This window comes from Pelophylax lessonae (assembly GCF_965119305.1).
Source record: "Pelophylax lessonae genome assembly, chromosome: 13".
Lineage (NCBI taxonomy): Eukaryota > Metazoa > Chordata > Amphibia > Anura > Ranidae > Pelophylax > Pelophylax lessonae.
This window is the reverse complement of record NC_138780.1, coordinates 183,011,661-183,031,346: the sequence shown is the minus strand read 5'-3', so window position 1 is coordinate 183,031,346 and position 19,686 is coordinate 183,011,661. Positions and strand designations below refer to the sequence as shown.

At 47.5% G+C, this 19,686-nt stretch overlaps 1 protein-coding gene across 2 annotated transcripts in view; it reads right to left on the bottom strand.

Moving 5' to 3' along the window:
• SPC25 (SPC25 component of NDC80 kinetochore complex) overlaps positions 1 to 4,534 on the bottom strand; it is a 46,897-nt gene extending 42,363 nt beyond the window's left edge. Inside the window, exon 1 of one of the 2 annotated variants that reach the window (XM_082242955.1) lies at positions 4,505 to 4,534. Coding sequence is in view for 1 of the 2 variants with exons in the window: in XM_082242954.1 (XP_082099080.1) it covers positions 4,431 to 4,447 (17 nt within the window). In the remaining variant the exon portion in view is untranslated. Of the gene's footprint in view, positions 1 to 4,430; positions 4,468 to 4,504 lie in introns of those variants that run through there. The other variant, XM_082242954.1, reaches the window with a different exon arrangement.
• Between the last annotated feature and the right edge of the window lie 15,152 nt (positions 4,535 to 19,686).

Genomic DNA, 19,686 nt, shown 5'->3' with positions numbered 1-19,686 from the left:
TTACCCCTCCATTCCCTAATAATGCCCCCCCCACTCTGTCCTATTACCCCTCCATTCCCTAATAATGCCCCCTCCTCCCTCAGTGTGTCATATTACCCCCCCCCGACACACACACTCTGTCCTAATACCTTAATTCCCTAATAGTGCCCCCTCCTCCCCCACTGTATGTTACCCCCTCTATTCTCCTATATCCCCCCCATTCTGTCCTATTACCCCTCCATTCCCTAATAATGCCCCCCCACTCTGTCCTATTACCCCTCCATTCCCTAATAATGCCCCCCCACTCTGTCCTATTACCCCTCCATTCCCTAATAATGCCCCCCCCACTCTGTCCTATTACCCCTCCATTCCCTAATAATGCCCCCTCCTCCCTCAGTGTGTCATATTACCCCCCCCCCCCCCCCACACACACACACTCTGTCCTAATACCTCTTAATTCCCTAATAGTGCCCCCTCCTCCCCCACTGTATGTTACCCCCTCTATTCTCCTATATCCCCCCCATTCTGTCCTATTACCCCTCCATTCCCTAATAATGCCCCCCCCCACTCTGTCCTATTACCCCTCCATTCCATAATAATGCCCCCCCCCCATTCTGTCCTATTACCCCTCCATTCCATAATAATGCCCCCCCCCATTCTGTCCTATTACCCCTCCATTCCCTAATAATGCCCCCCCACTCTGTTCTATTACCCCTCCATTCCCTAATAATGCCCCCCCCCCACTCTGTCCTATTACCCCTCCATTCCCTAATAATGCCCCCCCACTCTGTCCTATTACCCCTCCATTCCCTAATAATGCCCCCCCCCCACTCTGTCCTATTACCCCTCCATTCCCTAATAATGCCCCCCCCACTCTGTCCTATTACCCCTCCATTCCATAATAATGCCCCCCCCACTCTGTCCTATTACCCCTCCATTCCATAATAATGCCCCCCCCCCATTCTGTCCTATTACCCCTCCATTCCCTAATAATGCCCCCCCCCCCACTCTGTCCTATTACCCCTCCATTCCATAATAATGCCCCCCCCCATTCTGTCCTATTACCCCTCCATTCCATAATAATGCCCCCCCCATTCTGTCCTATTACCCCTCCATTCCCTAATAATGCCCCCCCACTCTGTTCTATTACCCCTCCATTCCCTAATAATGCCCCCCCCCACTCTGTCCTATTACCCCCCCCCCATTCCCTAATAATGCCCCCCCACTCTGTCCTATTACCCCTCCATTCCCTAATAATGCCCCCCCCACTCTGTCCTATTACCCCTCCATTCCCTAATAATGCCCCCCCCCCATTCTGTCCTATTACCCCTCCATTCCCTAATAATGCCCCCCCACTCTGTCCTATTACCCCTCCATTCCCTAATAATGCCCCCCCCCCACTCTGTCCTATTACCCCTCCATTCCATAATAATGCCCCCCCCACTCTGTCCTATTACCCCTCCATTCCCTAATAATGCCCCCCCACTCTGTCCTATTACCCCTCCATTCCATAATAATGCCCCCCCCCCCCCATTCTGTCCTATTACCCCTCCATTCCCTAATAATGCCCCCTCCTCCCTCAGTGTGTCATATTACCCCCCCCCCCCCCCCACACACACACTCTGTCCTAATACCTCTTAATTCCCTAATAGTGCCCCCTCCTCCCCCACTGTATGTTACCCCCTCTATTCTCCTATATCCCCCCCATTCTGTCCTATTACCCCTCCATTCCCTAATAATGCCCCCCCCCACTCTGTCCTATTACCCCTCCATTCCATAATAATGCCCCCCCCCCCATTCTGTCCTATTACCCCTCCATTCCATAATAATGCCCCCCCCCATTCTGTCCTATTACCCCTCCATTCCCTAATAATGCCCCCCACTCTGTTCTATTACCCCTCCATTCCCTAATAATGCCCCCCCCCCACTCTGTCCTATTACCCCTCCATTCCCTAATAATGCCCCCCCACTCTGTCCTATTACCCCTCCATTCCCTAATAATGCCCCCCCCCCACTCTGTCCTATTACCCCTCCATTCCCTAATAATGCCCCCCCCACTCTGTCCTATTACCCCTCCATTCCATAATAATGCCCCCCCCACTCTGTCCTATTACCCCTCCATTCCATAATAATGCCCCCCCCCATTCTGTCCTATTACCCCTCCATTCCCTAATAATGCCCCCCCCCCCCCCCACTCTGTCCTATTACCCCTCCATTCCATAATAATGCCCCCCCCCATTCTGTCCTATTACCCCTCCATTCCATAATAATGCCCCCCCATTCTGTCCTATTACCCCTCCATTCCCTAATAATGCCCCCCCACTCTGTTCTATTACCCCTCCATTCCCTAATAATGCCCCCCCCCACTCTGTCCTATTACCCCCCCCCCCATTCCCTAATAATGCCCCCCCACTCTGTCCTATTACCCCTCCATTCCCTAATAATGCCCCCCCACTCTGTCCTATTACCCCTCCATTCCCTAATAATGCCCCCCCCCATTCTGTCCTATTACCCCTCCATTCCCTAATAATGCCCCCCCACTCTGTCCTATTACCCCTCCATTCCCTAATAATGCCCCCCCCCACTCTGTCCTATTACCCCTCCATTCCATAATAATGCCCCCCCCACTCTGTCCTATTACCCCTCCATTCCCTAATAATGCCCCCCCACTCTGTCCTATTACCCCTCCATTCCATAATAATGCCCCCCCCCCCCCCCATTCTGTCCTATTACCCTCCATTCCCTAATAATGCCCCCCCCCCACTCTGTCCTATTACCCCTCCATTCCATAATAATGCCCCCCCCACTCTGTCCTATTACCCCTCCATTCCCTAATAATGCCCCCCCACTCTGTCCTATTACCCCTCCATTCCATAATAATGCCCCCCCCCCCCCATTCTGTCCTATTACCCCTCCATTCCCTAATAATGCCCCCCTCCTCCCTCAGTGTGTCATATTACCCCCCCCCCCCCCCCCCCCACACACACACTCTGTCCTAATACCTCTTAATTCCCTAATAGTGCCCCCTCCTCCCCCACTGTATGTTACCCCCTCTATTCTCCTATATCCCCCCCATTCTGTCCTATTACCCCTCCATTCCCTAATAATGCCCCCCCCCACTCTGTCCTATTACCCCTCCATTCCATAATAATGCCCCCCCCCCCATTCTGTCCTATTACCCCTCCATTCCATAATAATGCCCCCCCCCATTCTGTCCTATTACCCCTCCATTCCCTAATAATGCCCCCCCACTCTGTTCTATTACCCCTCCATTCCCTAATAATGCCCCCCCCCCACTCTGTCCTATTACCCCTCCATTCCCTAATAATGCCCCCCCACTCTGTCCTATTACCCCTCCATTCCCTAATAATGCCCCCCCCCCACTCTGTCCTATTACCCCTCCATTCCCTAATAATGCCCCCCCCACTCTGTCCTATTACCCCTCCATTCCATAATAATGCCCCCCCCACTCTGTCCTATTACCCCTCCATTCCATAATAATGCCCCCCCCCATTCTGTCCTATTACCCCTCCATTCCCTAATAATGCCCCCCCCCCCCACTCTGTCCTATTACCCCTCCATTCCATAATAATGCCCCCCCCCATTCTGTCCTATTACCCCTCCATTCCATAATAATGCCCCCCCCATTCTGTCCTATTACCCCTCCATTCCCTAATAATGCCCCCCCACTCTGTTCTATTACCCCTCCATTCCCTAATAATGCCCCCCCCCACTCTGTCCTATTACCCCCCCCCATTCCCTAATAATGCCCCCCCACTCTGTCCTATTACCCCTCCATTCCCTAATAATGCCCCCCCCCACTCTGTCCTATTACCCCTCCATTCCCTAATAATGCCCCCCCCCATTCTGTCCTATTACCCCTCCATTCCCTAATAATGCCCCCCCACTCTGTCCTATTACCCCTCCATTCCCTAATAATGCCCCCCCCCCACTCTGTCCTATTACCCCTCCATTCCCTAATAATGCCCCCCCACTCTGTCCTATTACCCCTCCATTCCATAATAATGCCCCCCCCCCCCCCATTCTGTCCTATTACCCCTCCATTCCCTAATAATGCCCCCTCCTCCCTCAGTGTGTCATATTACCCCCCCCCCCCGACACACACACTCTGTCCTAATACCTTAATTCCCTAATAGTGCCCCCTCCTCCCCCACTGTATGTTACCCCCTCTATTCTCCTATATCCCCCCCCCATTCTGTCCCATTACCCCTCCATTAATAATGCCCCCTCCTCCCTCAGTGCATATTACCCCCCACACCCACTCTGTCCTAATACCCCTTAATTCCCTAATAATGCCCCCTCCTCCCTCAGTGTGTGAAATTACCCCCCGCTTTTCCTAATAATAACCCCCTCTACTTCCTGCTCTGTCCTATTACCCCTCCATTCCCTAATAATACACGGCTGTGACGATTAGCAACACCCCCCATTACCCCGCCGTCTCCTCCATGCCGTAGCCCCGCCTCCTCCCGGTACACCGGCACTCCCCCCTCTCCTCTCCACTCACCCTTTTCAAACTCTGCCGCTCGCGGGAGAGCCGTGACCTCACGCAGTCCGCAGCGTCAACCGCCGATTCACAGCCATGGCCGATGCGATAGCCGATGCTGACGGGCGGGCGCCGCCATCTTTGTTGAGGGCAAAAGCCAGTTTCTGTTTTTTTCTTTCAGATTTTGAATAGCCGAGAATCGGAGGGGAGGGGGAAGGAGGGTATAAAAACCCATAAAAGTTATTGTTTTTTGCTAAATGAGGTGCTGCTAGCAGAATTTACATTCTCTTGCTGCTGTTTTTATTATTTTTCTTCTTTGAACTCCTTCTTAATGCAAACCCTTAGCTCCCAACTGTCCCTGATTTCCAGGAACTGTCCCTCTGTCCCTCTCATTTGTCCCTCATTTTGGTCTGATCTATATAGTTGTATATAAAATGCACATTTTATCTTTCAAAACAGCGCTAAACTTTTCACCCAACTTCTAAATTGCTGCATTTGTAAATTTCAAAAGCCAATACAAAGGAATAGTAGGGGTTAAAAAAAAAAAAAAAAAACACTTGTGGCTTCAACTAATCATGTTTATGTGTATAATTCTTCCTTTAGGGGCGTGTCCTCTGCCTACTGACTTTTGCTAATAGGTGTCCCCCGTTCCCATCTCAAACAGCTGGGGATCTGCCAGTGTCACCACCACATTCACCACCAGCATGCATGGGGGGTCCATGTTTTTGTGTGTGTTGCACAGAGCTTCAGACATGACACCCCCAGAGAGTCAACACCCCCCGCATTCTCTGCGATACAAACCCTTGACCCCTGCACTCTCTGCATTGCACACTCCTGACCCCTGCACTCTCTGCGATTGGAACCCCTGACCCCTACACTCTCTGCGATTGGAACCCCTGACCCCTACACTCTCTGCGATTGGAACCCCTGCACTCTTTGCATTACACACTCCTGACACCTGCACTCTCGTCATTACACATTCCCGACCCCTGTGCTCTCTGAAATTTGAACCCCTGAGCTCTGCACTCTCTGCATTACACACTCCTGACCCCTGCACACTCTGCGAAACGAACCCCTGACCCCTGCACTCTCTGCATTACACACTCCTGACCCCTGCACTCTCTGCGAAACGAACCCCTGACCCCTGCACTCTCTGCATTACACATTCCTGACCCCTGCACTCTCTGCATTACACATTCCTGACCCCTGCACACTCTGCGAAACGAACCCCTGACCCCTGCACTCTCTGCATTACACACTCCTGACCCCTGCACTCTCTGCGAAACGAACCCCTGACCCCTGCACTCTCTGCATTACACATTCCTGACCCCTGCACTCTCTGCATTACACATTCCTGACCCCTGCACTCTCTGCATTGCACACTCCTGACCCCTGTACTCTCTGCGATTGGAACCCCTGACCCCTACACTCTCTGCGATTGGAACCCCTGCACTCTTTGCATTACACACTCCTGACACCTGCACTCTGCATTACACACCCCTGACACCTGCACTCTCTGCATTACACATTCCCGACCCCTGTGTTCTGTGAAATTTGAACCCCTGAGCTCTGCACTCTCTGCATTACACACACTTCTGACCCCTGCACTCTCTGCGAAACGAACCCCTGAGCCCTGCACTCTCTGCATTACACACTCCTGACCCCTGCACACTCTGCGAAACGAACACCTGAGCCCTGCACTCTCTGCATTACACACTCCTGACCCCTGCACACACTGCGAAACGAACCCCTGACCCCTACACTCTGCATTACACACTCCTGACCATTGAACTCTTAAGCAAAATGCTCATCTGACCCGTGAACTCTTTGCATTACCCAATCCTGACCCCTGCACTCTGCATTACCCACTCCTGACCACCAAACCCCCTGCAGTATGCTTTTCTGACCCCTGGACTATCTACAATATGAAACCCTGAACCCAACACTCTGTGCGATATGCTCTCCTGAGTCCTGCACTCTTTGCATTATGCATTCCTGAACCCTGCACTCTCTGCAATATGAACCCCTGGCCCTTCAATCTCTGCAATACAGACCCCTGGCTCTTCCATCTCTGCTATATGCTCTCTCCTGACCTATGAACTCTCTGCAATATGACCCCCTGGCCCTTCACTCTCTGCAATACAGACCCCTGGCCATGCACTCTCTGCTATATGCTCTCTCCTGACCCATGAACTCTCTGCAATATGAACCCATGACCTCTGCATTTCATACCCCTGAGCCCTGCACTCTCTGCAATATGAACCCCTGGCTCTTCCATCTCTGCTATATGCTCTCTCCTGACCCATGAACTCTCTGCAATACAGACCCCTGGCTCTTTACTCTCTGCTATATGCTCTCTCCTGGCCCATGAACTCTCTGCAATATGAACTCATGACCTCTGCATTTCACACTCCTGAGCCCTGCACTCTCTGCAATATGCATCTCTAACCCCAGTATATGAACCCGAGCCCTGTGCTTTCTGCGATGTGCACTCCTGACCCCTGCACTCACTGTGATATGCACTTGTGACTCCTGCACTTCCTTGAATATGCCCCCCTGACTCCTGCACTCTGTGATATGCAATCCTGAACCCTGCACTTTCTGCAATATGAACAACTGAACCCTACACCCTCTGCAATATGCTCTCCTGACCCCTGAAATCTCTGCCATAAGAACGTATTACCTATGCACGCTCTGCATTATACACTCCTGAGCCCTGCACTCTCCGCAATACGCATCTCTGACCCCTGCACTCTCTATGATATGAAACCATGAGCAGCTCTGTGCTCTCTGCAATATGAACCCCTGGCCCCTGCACTCTCTGCGATATACCCTTCTTACCTTTGGACTTACTGTGATATGCACTCATGATCCCTGCAGTATGAACCCCTGGCACCTGTGCACTCTGCATTACACACTCCTGAGCCCTTCACTCTGCGATATACAACGCTGAGCGATTCACTCTCAGTTATGCATTGGTGCGCCCTGCACTATAGACGCTATGTTGTACATTTCATACTCCTGGCTACTGCACTCCGCACCCCGCTATGGATCAGGATAAAGGGTTTTGAGGTGTTTTTTTAGCACAATTGTAGAAAGCCTGAATATGTGCGTGAATTTGATAAGATATTTGGATCTGATCATTCATACAGAGTAATTCTTTAGGGGTAAAGTGTGTTTGGATTACAAAGGGTCCTCAGGCTGAAGGCGGTACAGAGCAAGGGCAAGCTTAGCTTTGGTCAGAAGGATTTTGATGGTCAAATCTGGTACAAAGTCCGAGGCATACAAACTCAAGGCAGTTTTGCAGCTCCGTGATGAGCACTCTGGGCTTACAAATCAAGAGGCCCTGCTGGGCTTATAATGAAAAGCAATGAGCAGAGGATTTGCATTCAAGTTTGGGCATATCTGAGCCATTTGTGGCAGTAGTAGGCATCTTATATCTGATTGTATAGCAAAGGGATCAGTAGTAGGGGAGAGAAAGCTTTTTCATGGTGTCCCTGTTGGGGCTACTGCCTGTGACAGCGCACCTGGCATCCAGCCTAGGTGCTTCCGCCAAGATACAGCTTCCTCCACTCTGGAGCCAGGAACCAGGTATTAGAGCTGAATATTGTACCCAAGAACTAGACAACACTAGCTTAGGTGCAAACTGGAACTGACTTCATTGTAAACTCACACAGAATATATACCACACAAGATCAGGTAAGATTTTGATCACATTATCCTAAACAATGTAAACTGTAATGTAATAAGTATATTTAATGAATAGCTAATATAAACAGTAAGCTAATTAACAACTAGTCACCTAGACAAGCCTAGGTGTCAGTGCCCACCCAGACAAGTTCAGCATTAGTATTCACCCAGGGCTGTCCAAATCTCATTACCAGCTTTCTTTTCAAATACATCTTCTCACTGAGTTCCACGTTGGCAGAGACCATCATGGCTTCATTGACTGTTAAATGTGGTAACGTCATCTTGCATTATATAGGAAGACATCTTCCTGAATTCTTGTAGCATCCTTAAATGCCAGGGCCCATAGTCCGTAAGTAAGAGTTCACCCTACAGTCCCCCCCAACAGCCCCTGTCCCGATTGGGTCTGTCACACTGCCCATAAAGGAACGTTGTAGTCATCAGTTTCCAGCCATATCTCAAAGGTTGGTTGGCGAATGATGCCATAGCGCAGGGGAAGCCAACCTCAGCACTCCAGTGGTAAAACTACAAAGCCCATCATGTCTATGGTTATCAGTTTTGCAATGCCATAGTGGGTGAGGGGGATGCAGTATCAGCTTTTTGAGGATGTCAATGAGTTTAGGAAAAGTGGTGAAACTGGTCAGGCAGCTTGGTCTAAAATGTGTTAGAGGCAAATTTTTCATTAACAGCATGGCTTTAAAAGTGTAGCACTTTCCCCGCAGGAACTGCTGGATACTATCTTTACGGGCTCCCCTGGTTACCAGCACATAGTTACTTAGGAAAGTCTCGGAATCCTTCCTGGTTCCCAAAGGCTCGACACACAAATGAACAGTCTAGGTGTTGTTTTATTGTTAATTTGGGATGAGAGAAGGCAATGGTGGGATTTCAATTGAACTATTCACATCGTTTGAGGACTTCTATCTTCTGATCTCTGTTGGTGGATATGAAACAGCGAGGCTGTTGGTTTACCCTGCCACTAGGGTGAATGGGATTAAGTCTCTTGTTCTGCTAGCTCTCCGACAAGATGACTTAATGGACGATAATCTTTCCTCAGGACACTCGCACTAGCATCTTCTTCCCACTGACACCCATCCACTGACTATCCTAAGAGCAGGGGTGGCCCCCCTCAGGTCAGGACCCCTGACACAAGTTCTGTTGTATTGTTGGTGTCAGTGGCAGGAATAAGGGCCGGATAAAGGCAAGCAAAGGGTTGCAGTTTGGAGACCACTGGTATCGAGATTCTGGAGCTGGGTGCATACAAGCCTCAGTGGAGTCGGCGAGGCCCTGGCAGCGTGCTCAGTCATAGGGTGGCAGGCGAGGTGCCAAAATCTGTGGTAGGGCTCCGTGTTGTGGAATAAATGTTTAAAATTGTTTAGTAAACTTGGGTTTCAGCAATTTTTACCATAAAGTAGTACTGTCTTTATTGGGGTGACAACTGGGATTGGGACACCCAAACTGGAGAGTGCAAAATCTGGTGTAGCTTTGCACGGTAGCCAATTTAACTTTCACAATAAAATGTGGAAGCGGATTGGTTTTCATGCAGAACTTCACACTCTCCAGTTTTTGTAAATGACCCCCCGTGTGGGTCATCCCTGGGCAGACATTGTATGTTGGTGCCAGCACCGGGGACCCTCTACCTGTACTGAGGTCAAGATATAACGGGGAGTAGTACAGGCCAACATGTATTATTACCAGCCAAGTGAGAAATCCGTACCATCCAATAGGTCTTCGGCAGAGCTACACTGATGGCTGAAATTCTAGGCATCTGACACTTCTATCAACATAAAATAATCATACTGGTGCAATGAAGAAAGGGGCTAATCCTCATAGGTAATGAGATAAAATGAGAAGTTCAATAAATGTTCAAATTGTCTATCAAAATTAATCGTTCAGTTGGTTGGTGATGATATTCATGTGCTGGCTCTTTAAGACGGCTGCTCAGTGTGCAAGCAAGAAGGGGCTTGTGGATGGCTGGGGAGAAAACACAAGCGCCATCTGAGTGTAGCACATGCTACACTCAGATGGCGCTTGTGTTTTCTCCCCATCTGAAACTTCCATAAGTGTCTAATCCCTGCAGGAAGGTAAAGTTTAAGGGAGGTGATGGCACAATGCCCTAGAAATTTTGGAACGGCAATCACAAATAGAGAAGTAGAATGCAAAAATAAAAGCGCCAGGCTCCTTCGTAAATAATTAAAGTAATTCCAAAGTTTTTTTTTTTTTTTTTTAACAAACATATATTTGCCTGCTCTTTGTAATGGTTTTGCACAGTGCAACCCAGATCCTCCTCTTCTCTGGTCCCCCGTTGGCACTACTGGCCCCTTCCCAAGTGCCCCCACAGCAAGCAGCTTCCTATGGGGGCACCCAAAGCGAGCCGCTGCTTTGTGTGTCCATTCAGCTACAGCTCAGCCCGCCCCCTTTCTATCCACTGGCACCCGCTGCTGTGTCTCAGCCAAACAGCTGAGTCTCTCATGGGCTCAGGTAAGTATTTGGGAGGCTGCTGCACACAGGTTTTTTTTTATCTTAATGCATAAAATGAATACAATAAAATAAATAAAAAAAAATAAATAAATCCTTCTGCCTTTAGAAACACTTTACAAGTCAGCAGCTGCAAATACTGTAGCTGCTGACTTATCATAAGGGCATTTACCTGTCCAGGGATCCAGCAATGTCCTCACCCAAGCAGATTCTTCAAATTGACTACCAGGAGTTGGTGCCACCATCTTGACTAAAGGGAAACCAACAGCAAAGCCTTGCAGCTTCACAGCCATTTTCCTACTGTGCGTGCATAGAGTGCGATGCGCTTTGCAAATGGGAAGCAGTCCTCTAGGACCTGTGAATTGTCCCAGAAGGCTGCAGGGGGGGGGGGAGAGAAACTGAGCCGGAAGTTGGCGTGGGCAGTCTGTCAAAAGCAGGTGGGGGGAGGTTTAGGTGGCAGACAAGCGGAGCTTCTCCTTTAGGGTGGAGCTCCACTTTAATAGACAGTTAGTAGTAGTAATGGATGGTACATGGTAGGGGTCAAAGCATACCCCCTCTTCCCCGGGGCTGATAAAATAACCGCAGCAATCTCTGGCAGTGCTTTTCCGTAAAAGCCAATAGTGTGTAGGCCCATTTGGTGTGTGCACCTGCACCAAGTGCTGGCTTTTAAAAAGAAAGTAAAGTCTGCCTTTTTCCTGCACAGTAAAGGCATAATGTGCTAGTATACATCGCATAAATGCATAATTGCGTATGCATTCGACATGTCTTTTTTTTTTTGGGGGGGGGGGGGGAGCACATACCTGGTTTTTGACAGGTACCCTCTCCCACTTCCGCCTAGGCGGCTCACGCAGAAGTTCTCCTCTCTCCCTCCAATCTTATGGGACACGTCACAGTTCCTGGCCACTAAGAAAGCGCAGCGCGACATGCGCACCCAGCTGTGAAGCCGGAAGCTGTCACAGGTGGGTTCCCACACTAGAGATGCCAACGCCACAGGTAGAAGAGGGAGAGAACCAAGGCTCCCGCCGGCCGCATTGCTGGATCATGGGACAGGTGAGTGCGTGTTTATTAAAAGGCAGCAGATCCACTTTTTGTAGATGCTGACTTTTAAACACAAAAACGGCCGGACTCCTGCCTAAAAGACTAAGCCCCTTTGACACTTGTTGCTTACAAGTTAAAATGAGTATTGCTAGAAAATGTCATATTTTTTATATATATATATATATATATATATATATATATATATATATTTATTTTAGCAGAGACTCTAGAGAATAAAATGGCGGCCGTTGCAATGTATGTAACACTGCATTTGCGCAACGGTCTTTCAAACGTAATTTTTTGGAAAAAAGTACACTTTAATGAATTAAAAAAAAAAAACACCACACTAAAACAGTAAAGTTAGCCCAATTTTTATTTGTAGAATATAAAAGATTGTTATGCTGAGAATTGTGATCTTTATTCTAAGCAAAAAAAAAAAAAAAATTTAGATTCTCATTTTATCCAGAATGGTGCAGCTCTATAACATGGGATTTCATATGTCATGCGACTTGGGGGTCTCACAAGTCGGATCCCAAGTTGTGGCAGTGTGAACCAAGCCTCGCCCCTTTAATACTGAGAAGGATTGCAATGGGCCCGAGAAAAACACCATCTTGGTATCGTCTGTACCGGCCCATTTAGACACCAAGGCGTTGATTTACTAAAACTGGGAGAGTAAAAAATTTGGTGCAACTGTGCATGATGATCAGCTTCTAATTTAGTCTTGTTCAATTAAACTCTGACCAAACCTGGAAGCGGATTGGTTCCTTTGCACTGCTGGGCCAGATTTCAACCTCTCCAGTTCTAGGAAACCAAAGGCCTACAATTACATCCCCCTCATGCTGTGACAGGCAGTTGGGAAGCACATTCGGTCAGAGCTGTCCATGGTGTACTGCCGGCCCTTGGCTCCTGCCCAAGTTACCTTATAAAATATGTCCTGATGCACCATGACACACCTCCATCACTCAACAACATTGAAAGTTGCAAAGATTTGCCCTTGGAACTTAGAAATACCATATTATGAAACAGAAACGCGTCCGATTACCAGGATGCATTTTCATACCTACCATGGATTGCTCTATGGAATACTGAACTTGACTATGAATATACCATGTATAACATTGCAATCTGTTTCATAATTTGATACCTGTCTGTGTTTACTTGCTGACATTGTAGGTTTCAATAAACTTGCTTTTCCCATTGGATCATTGGGCGTATCGCACCTCATTCAATGTCCCAAGGGCAAATCTTTGCAACTTTCTAAGGGTCCTTTCACACAGGTTTTTCGCCCAACAGACTCCGTTTTGCTCAGCAAGGGGGGGGGGGGGGAATTGATCCTCCTATCCCCGCTGAGCCGGTGGAGGCCGGGGCTGTCTCCGCTCACTGTGCGAGGATGGACCTCTCAGAGCCCCGTGATTTCACACACAGGATTGGTCGGACATGACTCCAATGACATCAGCTGCTCCATAGAGGTGCATGGAGCATCCCATCAGGTCCGTCTGAAAAACCGGAAAGAAAAAAAATGCAGAGGGTGCACCAACCTAGGCAAAAATTTATATGGTAAGTCCACCAAGAAGGTCCACTGGGCATGGTATACAAGTAAAGACCGAATTGAGATGTGGAACCTCTAAGTGCCGCTTACGCGTTTCAGGGGCGTACCCCCTTCCTACCGATGAAAAACCGACAGGCAGACCTGATCGGAAAGCCCCTGTGAAAGGGACCTAAATGATCTAGCTTCAGTTCTGAGTGAAGGCAACTCAGACTTATGTGAGGGAATAAAAGGTTCTCAAATAAAACAGAGGCTACCATCCACGGATTTAAAAATCAACTTTATTCTGAATATCAAATTAACCTTTTACTTATTTCTCTTCAGACAAAGGCCATCACTTCCGCCAACCTGAAAAAATAAAATAAAAAGTATTAAATTAACCACTTGAAGACTGGGCTTTTTCTGGCACTTCATTTACAAGTAAAAATCTGTATTTTTTTGCTAGAAACACTCAGACCCCAAACATTATATATATTGTTTTTATCAGAGACCCCAGAGAATAAAATGGTGAGCGTCGCAATTTTTTATTTATTTATTTTTTTAAATTAATGTCATACGGCATTTGCACAGCAGTATTGCAAATGCAATTCTTTTGGAAGTACATTTTGATTCAAAAATACATACATATACTGTGAGTGTGTGTGTAATATATATATATATATATATATATATATATATATATATATATATAATCTCCAGGATCATAGAAGCTCTCAGAGATGATCTAGTCTCTGTTCACTGCTATGGCCAGCCGCACAAACTGTTGGATCTTTTCCGGGGCTCGCCAGTAAAAGGGGTAAGCCCGAGTAACAACGACAAGCGGCGGGAGACAACCCCCTTCTGCTGCTTCTGAAAGTGATTCAGCTGCCAATTAGCTTTCATGAGAAAGCCAATCGCTGGCTGGAAAAATATCTAAGACAGAATGACTCCAATATCCTGGTTACCTTAGCTGATGTCATACCAAAGGAATGTCATTACAAACTGACCAAATCCATAAAAAGGTCATGTTGCTTTAAGAGGAGTTGGCCAGGGGTTGGCCATTTCTTTATACACAAGTCCTATATACAACAGCTAAAACTTGGAATAACTGTCTCACCTCAGAGATGCCACCATGCATGCGCCCGATTCTGATCATCTATTCCATGCCATATAAAATGGCGGGACTCCGTAGTGAGACAGCATCTTTAGTTAAGTATTCTTGTTAAATTTTCTAATATTACATAATGTTATCTGTATTTGTCACTACTTTACCACTTTCCATCTGTGCTATAGCTGAATGATAGCTACAGTGCAGTCGTCCAGTTCTGGGAGGGCATCAATAGAAGTCTTCCCAAAACCCCACCCCCTGTGTGCCTCCTGTGGTGTGGATCACACGCTTTGCGACTGCTGTGTCCCTAGGACACAGCTGATCAAAGATCAAAATAAAGGACCAATCACAGTGACCCTTTACTTTGTGATCAGCTGTGTCTAACCACCTGTAAACAGACTTGCCAGTTATCAGCAGTCCTTTCCTCCTACGCTGTGTCTGTGGGAGTAAAGAAAAGCCGATAATTGACAAGACTGAGGACATTGTTCACTCTGATCAATAGTGCAGCCCATTAGTGCTCATCAGTGCTGCAGAAAAATTACTAAGGCCGGCCATACATTATACAATTTTCTTATTCAGTTTCCTTTAGGATTTACCTTTGACTATGTAGTGCAAGGGCCTGCCTGACTGCATATGTATTGAAAGTTTAGGTTTGAACTCATATTATATGGTTATGGTAAATCTAAAAGGGAAACTATAGAAGAAAAAAAAAAAAAAAAAAAAGAGAAAAAAAGAGAGACTCTCTCTGCCGACAGCCACTAAGGATGTTGGGGCTTCTAGTTCATTCAGACACAGAGCTGTGTGAATGAAGGACGTGGCTCTGCGGGTGGCACGGCAGCACAGTGACAGCTAGTATGGGGATCTTTGCCCCGTACTGCTGCCACAGGGAGTGAGGGCAGCAGCTGCAGCAGCATTGAGTACATGTTACACCCTATAATTGGGTGTAACATGTGCCCAAGGTGAAACAAGTCCCACTGCTCCAGGTGAGCAGGCAAGGCTGCAAACCCAAGCAATTTGTGAAGTAGGGTGCACGCCCTGTCACTGCTGTAGAAATCAGGATAAAGAAACTGGATGGCTGCACTCCCACATCGATGCAATTCAATTTTATTAAAGGAGATGTACGGGAAAGCTCATTTGGCTGTACATCTCCTATGGATCACAGGAGTGCAGTTCATTTTGCACTCCTGTGGCCAATTTTCAGCAGAGAGCAGACTGAAGTCCACTGACGTCACAGAAGTCAGTCCAGGCTCCGCGTCAACACGACCATGGAGTCTGGATCCGCCAGACCCCTGGACCTACAACCAGCTCAGCCTCTCAGCAAACCGCTAAGAGGCTGAGCCGGCCGCTCCCCACCCCCTCCACAGCCCAGCGCTCCAGTGAGCGAGGAGGGGGCAGAGCAGAGAGCTGTGACTGACCGGCAGCAGCTCTCTGCTCACGGAGCTGTAAGAACCAAGTGATCGACGGTGTAAGGCCGATGCTGCATCCACCAAGTATAAATCAAAAAAAAAAAAAAACAACAGAAACCCCATACTTCTTTTTAAGGAGATCAATAAAAGCATATCATAGTGGGCATACAGGCAGGGGAGGAACAGGTTGACACATTTCACACAATGGACATGCACCCAAGGTGTGGTTTTGACAAAGCACATCCATTACATGAAACGCGTCAACCTGTTCCTTCCCTGCCTGTGCATTGTGTTATGCTTTTATTGATCTTCCTAATAAAATTTGAATTGTAATGGTTTGTGGGAGTGCAGCCATCCTGTTTATTCAAATATGTTCCCAAAGTGAGCTTATCCTTTAATGCTGCAAAAGTGAATATATATTACACACATATGGTTTTTTTTTCTCAGAAAATAGGTGCAGGAACTCAACCACAACCCCTCAAAACCCGCCTCCACCCTCCACAAACCCTCCAAAACTCAAATAATGGGTGTGGTCAAATTTCACAAACAGTGGAAGGGTCTTACAGAGGCATTAAATACCCCCATCCCCCCCCCCCTTAAAAGCTCCCCAATCTTCCACATGTCTTACTTGTGTTGCGGTATTAAGCTGAAGCACACAGCTGGCTCTAGTAGGCCCCCACAAACTGTAGGTGGCTCTGCCTCTCTCACTTGCAGTGAGATCGTCCAGTGGGGGTGTCAGCATCCGTACTGCACCCTAGGCACCTGCATCTCCCTTGTCACCATCCTGCAGTCAGGGGGAGCCACTGGAAGACAAGCTGTCATTTGTAAACACAGAAGTCGGACTTCTGTGCTTACAAGTGATAGTGGTGAGCAGGGAGCAGAGGGCCTGAGCCAGAGGGGGTGGAACGGAGTTCCACCAAATTCCAGCTGAAAAAAAAGCATATATATATATATATATATATATATATATATATATATATATATATATATATATATTGTGACAAGCTTCCATTTTGTAAAATCCTGGTTGGTCGAGAGGTTGTATTCCATCAGTAAAGACCCCCCACAGCTGCCATTGTGTCTCTCCGGAGAGTTGAGCAAAGCAGCACCTCAGACAAAGTAATTACAATATAAGAAAGCGGATTTCACAAATGTAAACCCCACACAGACATCAGATTATACAGAGGATGGCATTCAATTTGTAAGAGTGGCAATATCTGCGATCCGTCCACATGAGGCGTCCGCACTGCTGAAATCACCGTCTGTTCATGTGCCTCCGGTTCTTACGCACCTATCAACAGGTATAACAGGCACGCCTTTGTGGGAGGGGAGGATCTCCTATACTTCATTACAATGCTAAGTGACAGAAAGCTTAGAGGAACCATAGAATCAATTTTCTGTATAATGGCAGCTGCAATGTTCTCCAGCGAGGATACTCCTAATTATCTCTGTAATAAAGAAATAAGTGATACCCCTGTAGAGATCGCTGCGCTCCCCAATAAAATATACAATATGTGGGGGAGATTTACTAAAACTGGTTAGCAGTGCATAGTAACCAATCAGCTTCTTAGGTTAGATGTACATATGTCCCGGCTGCAGTTTTGTTCAGTTCAGGTGCAAATTCAAGTAAAACCAGACCCCCCCCCTTGCATGTATGTTTAACCCTTTATATGAAATGTCATACCCCATATTCACAAGGAGCTTTGCCAGAAATGTGCCCGGTCGTCCTCGCCACATCCATCTCAGGAAGATTGTACCCGAAGAGGACTCCACAGAAATCTGAGCGATGAGCAGGTACGGTCTTATCCATTTCCTTCTGACATTCTTCCCTTCAGGTGTGGGCAGTCCAGACTTCCACTTAGAAAAAAGAAATCACATTAGATTGTAAGCTCTTCTGAGCAGGGCCCTCTAAATCCTCTTGTATTGTATATGTACTGTCTCCCTCTAATATTGTAAAGCACTGCGTAAATTTCTGGCGCTATAGAAATCTTTAATAAAAATAAAATATAAATACTTATGTTCTCGGTCATCCACAGTTTCCACGCTGTGCATATTTTGTTCTTGCGACTTATTTTTGCTAACAATGTATACGCCATTTATACGTATTACCCTGTGTGATATTTGACGACGGTCAATGTACAAGCTGTTATTTACTTGTTCATTTAGGTTTAAACCTAATCAATAAAAATCATTGAAATCAAAAATAAAATATAAATAAAAAGTGTAAAATACTAAAAAAAGCTGAGTTGGGACTTGAGAGGTGCTGGTGCCAGAGCCCGAGCCTGCTGCCTGAGCAGTAGCTGCAGAGGAGTCCATCCTGCTCTGCGTTTCACAGCCTCTGCTGGGTGTCAGACTACACCAGCCGCCCAGCAGTCCCCTGTTTGCGCCTTTGAGACTGGAACCAGCATCTCCGGCGCCCGCTGAGGACTTCACCGCGACCGGAAATGACGCTGCGCCACTTCCTCTGGGCCAGCATAGAATGCAGGAGCTCCACCCCTTCCGCCCTACAAGCTGTCAGGCTGCCGGCAAGGACGCCGTTTTTCCGGATGCATCATGCAAGGTAGACAGAGACCATCCTTCCTGCTCCCGACATCACCAGTGGTCTTGGCCCTCCCCAGGCACTGGAGGACAGGAGAAAAGCAGCCACTACAAACCTGCAGGTATGGAGGTATCGTACTGGGCAGGAGAAGGCTGTATAGGATTCTCTACCAAGTCCATAGGACAGATCATGAGACCCAAAGAACCAGGTTCCAGGAACATATTACCCCCCCCTGTCAGGAGAAAACCCTATTACTGAAGGGGGGAGATACTAGAGGACCGCCTTTTATCTGGTGGGGTTAACGCGTTTCCTGTCCTGGTAGGAGGAGCCCTAGGTCTCATGGGCTGTCCTGGAAGACAACTTGAAAGGAAGAAAAAAAAAAAAAAAAAACACAACTGTATTGGGTGGCTTTGTGTATAAGGTGTAGCAGTGTTGACTTTAAATACTATGTTATTATTATGTTTATTAAACTGGGAATAAACTCCCATGCATGATTTTTACCTATAGGCATGCCTATAATAAGGCTTACCTATAGGTACTGTAAATATCTCCTAAACTTGCACCGTTTAGGAGATATTCACTGTACATGCAGCCAGTGACGACACAGGCGCATGCGCTCTGAAGGAACGGCCTCCCAGGTCATTCCTCCAGAGCCCTGTCCCGTACACAGCGGCTCGCATGTGCATTCGCAGGAGTGATGTCACCGCGGCTCCAGCCAATCACACAGCTGGAGTCTGCAAACCCGGAAGGAAGACCGGGTGAAGACGGGAGCACCTTCAGCTGTGACAGCACTCCGCTGGAAGGCTTTGTTTCCAGGTAAGTTTCACATGCATACTACCCTGTTTCCCTGAAAATAAGCCCTACCCCGAAAATAAGACCTAGCATGATTTTCAGAGATAGCTGCAATATAAGCCCTACCCTGAAAATAATCCCTATTAATATCCTTGATCTCAGCCCCTCCGTCTGCAGTATTCGGAGAAGGAAAGTAGAGCTCCGGAGGGTCACGTGAGTGCCCAGCAGAGCTGTAAATAAGGTATTTTCCACAAAAAGGAGACACACTGCACATTACATAATCTTTTTACAAAATAGATTACATAATTTTACAATGACTTTATCCAAGGTTTATTTTTGGGATTACAGAATGTCATAATTGCTGACTTCTGAGCTGAGAGGGGGAGAGAACTTTTTTTTAACATTTTATTTTTTTATTACAGGTTTTTAGAACATAGAGAGGGCTAAATGACACAGCACAAGCACTGTGCTGTCTATCACGCTTTAAAGGATCAGAATATTTATTTATTTTAGGGCTCTTTCACACGGTCCGCCTCCGCAGGCGGATCCGTGTTGCTCAGCGGGGATCGATCCGCGATCCCCGCTGAGCCGGGCGGATGACAGCTACGTCTCCGCTTGCAGAGCGGAGAGGGA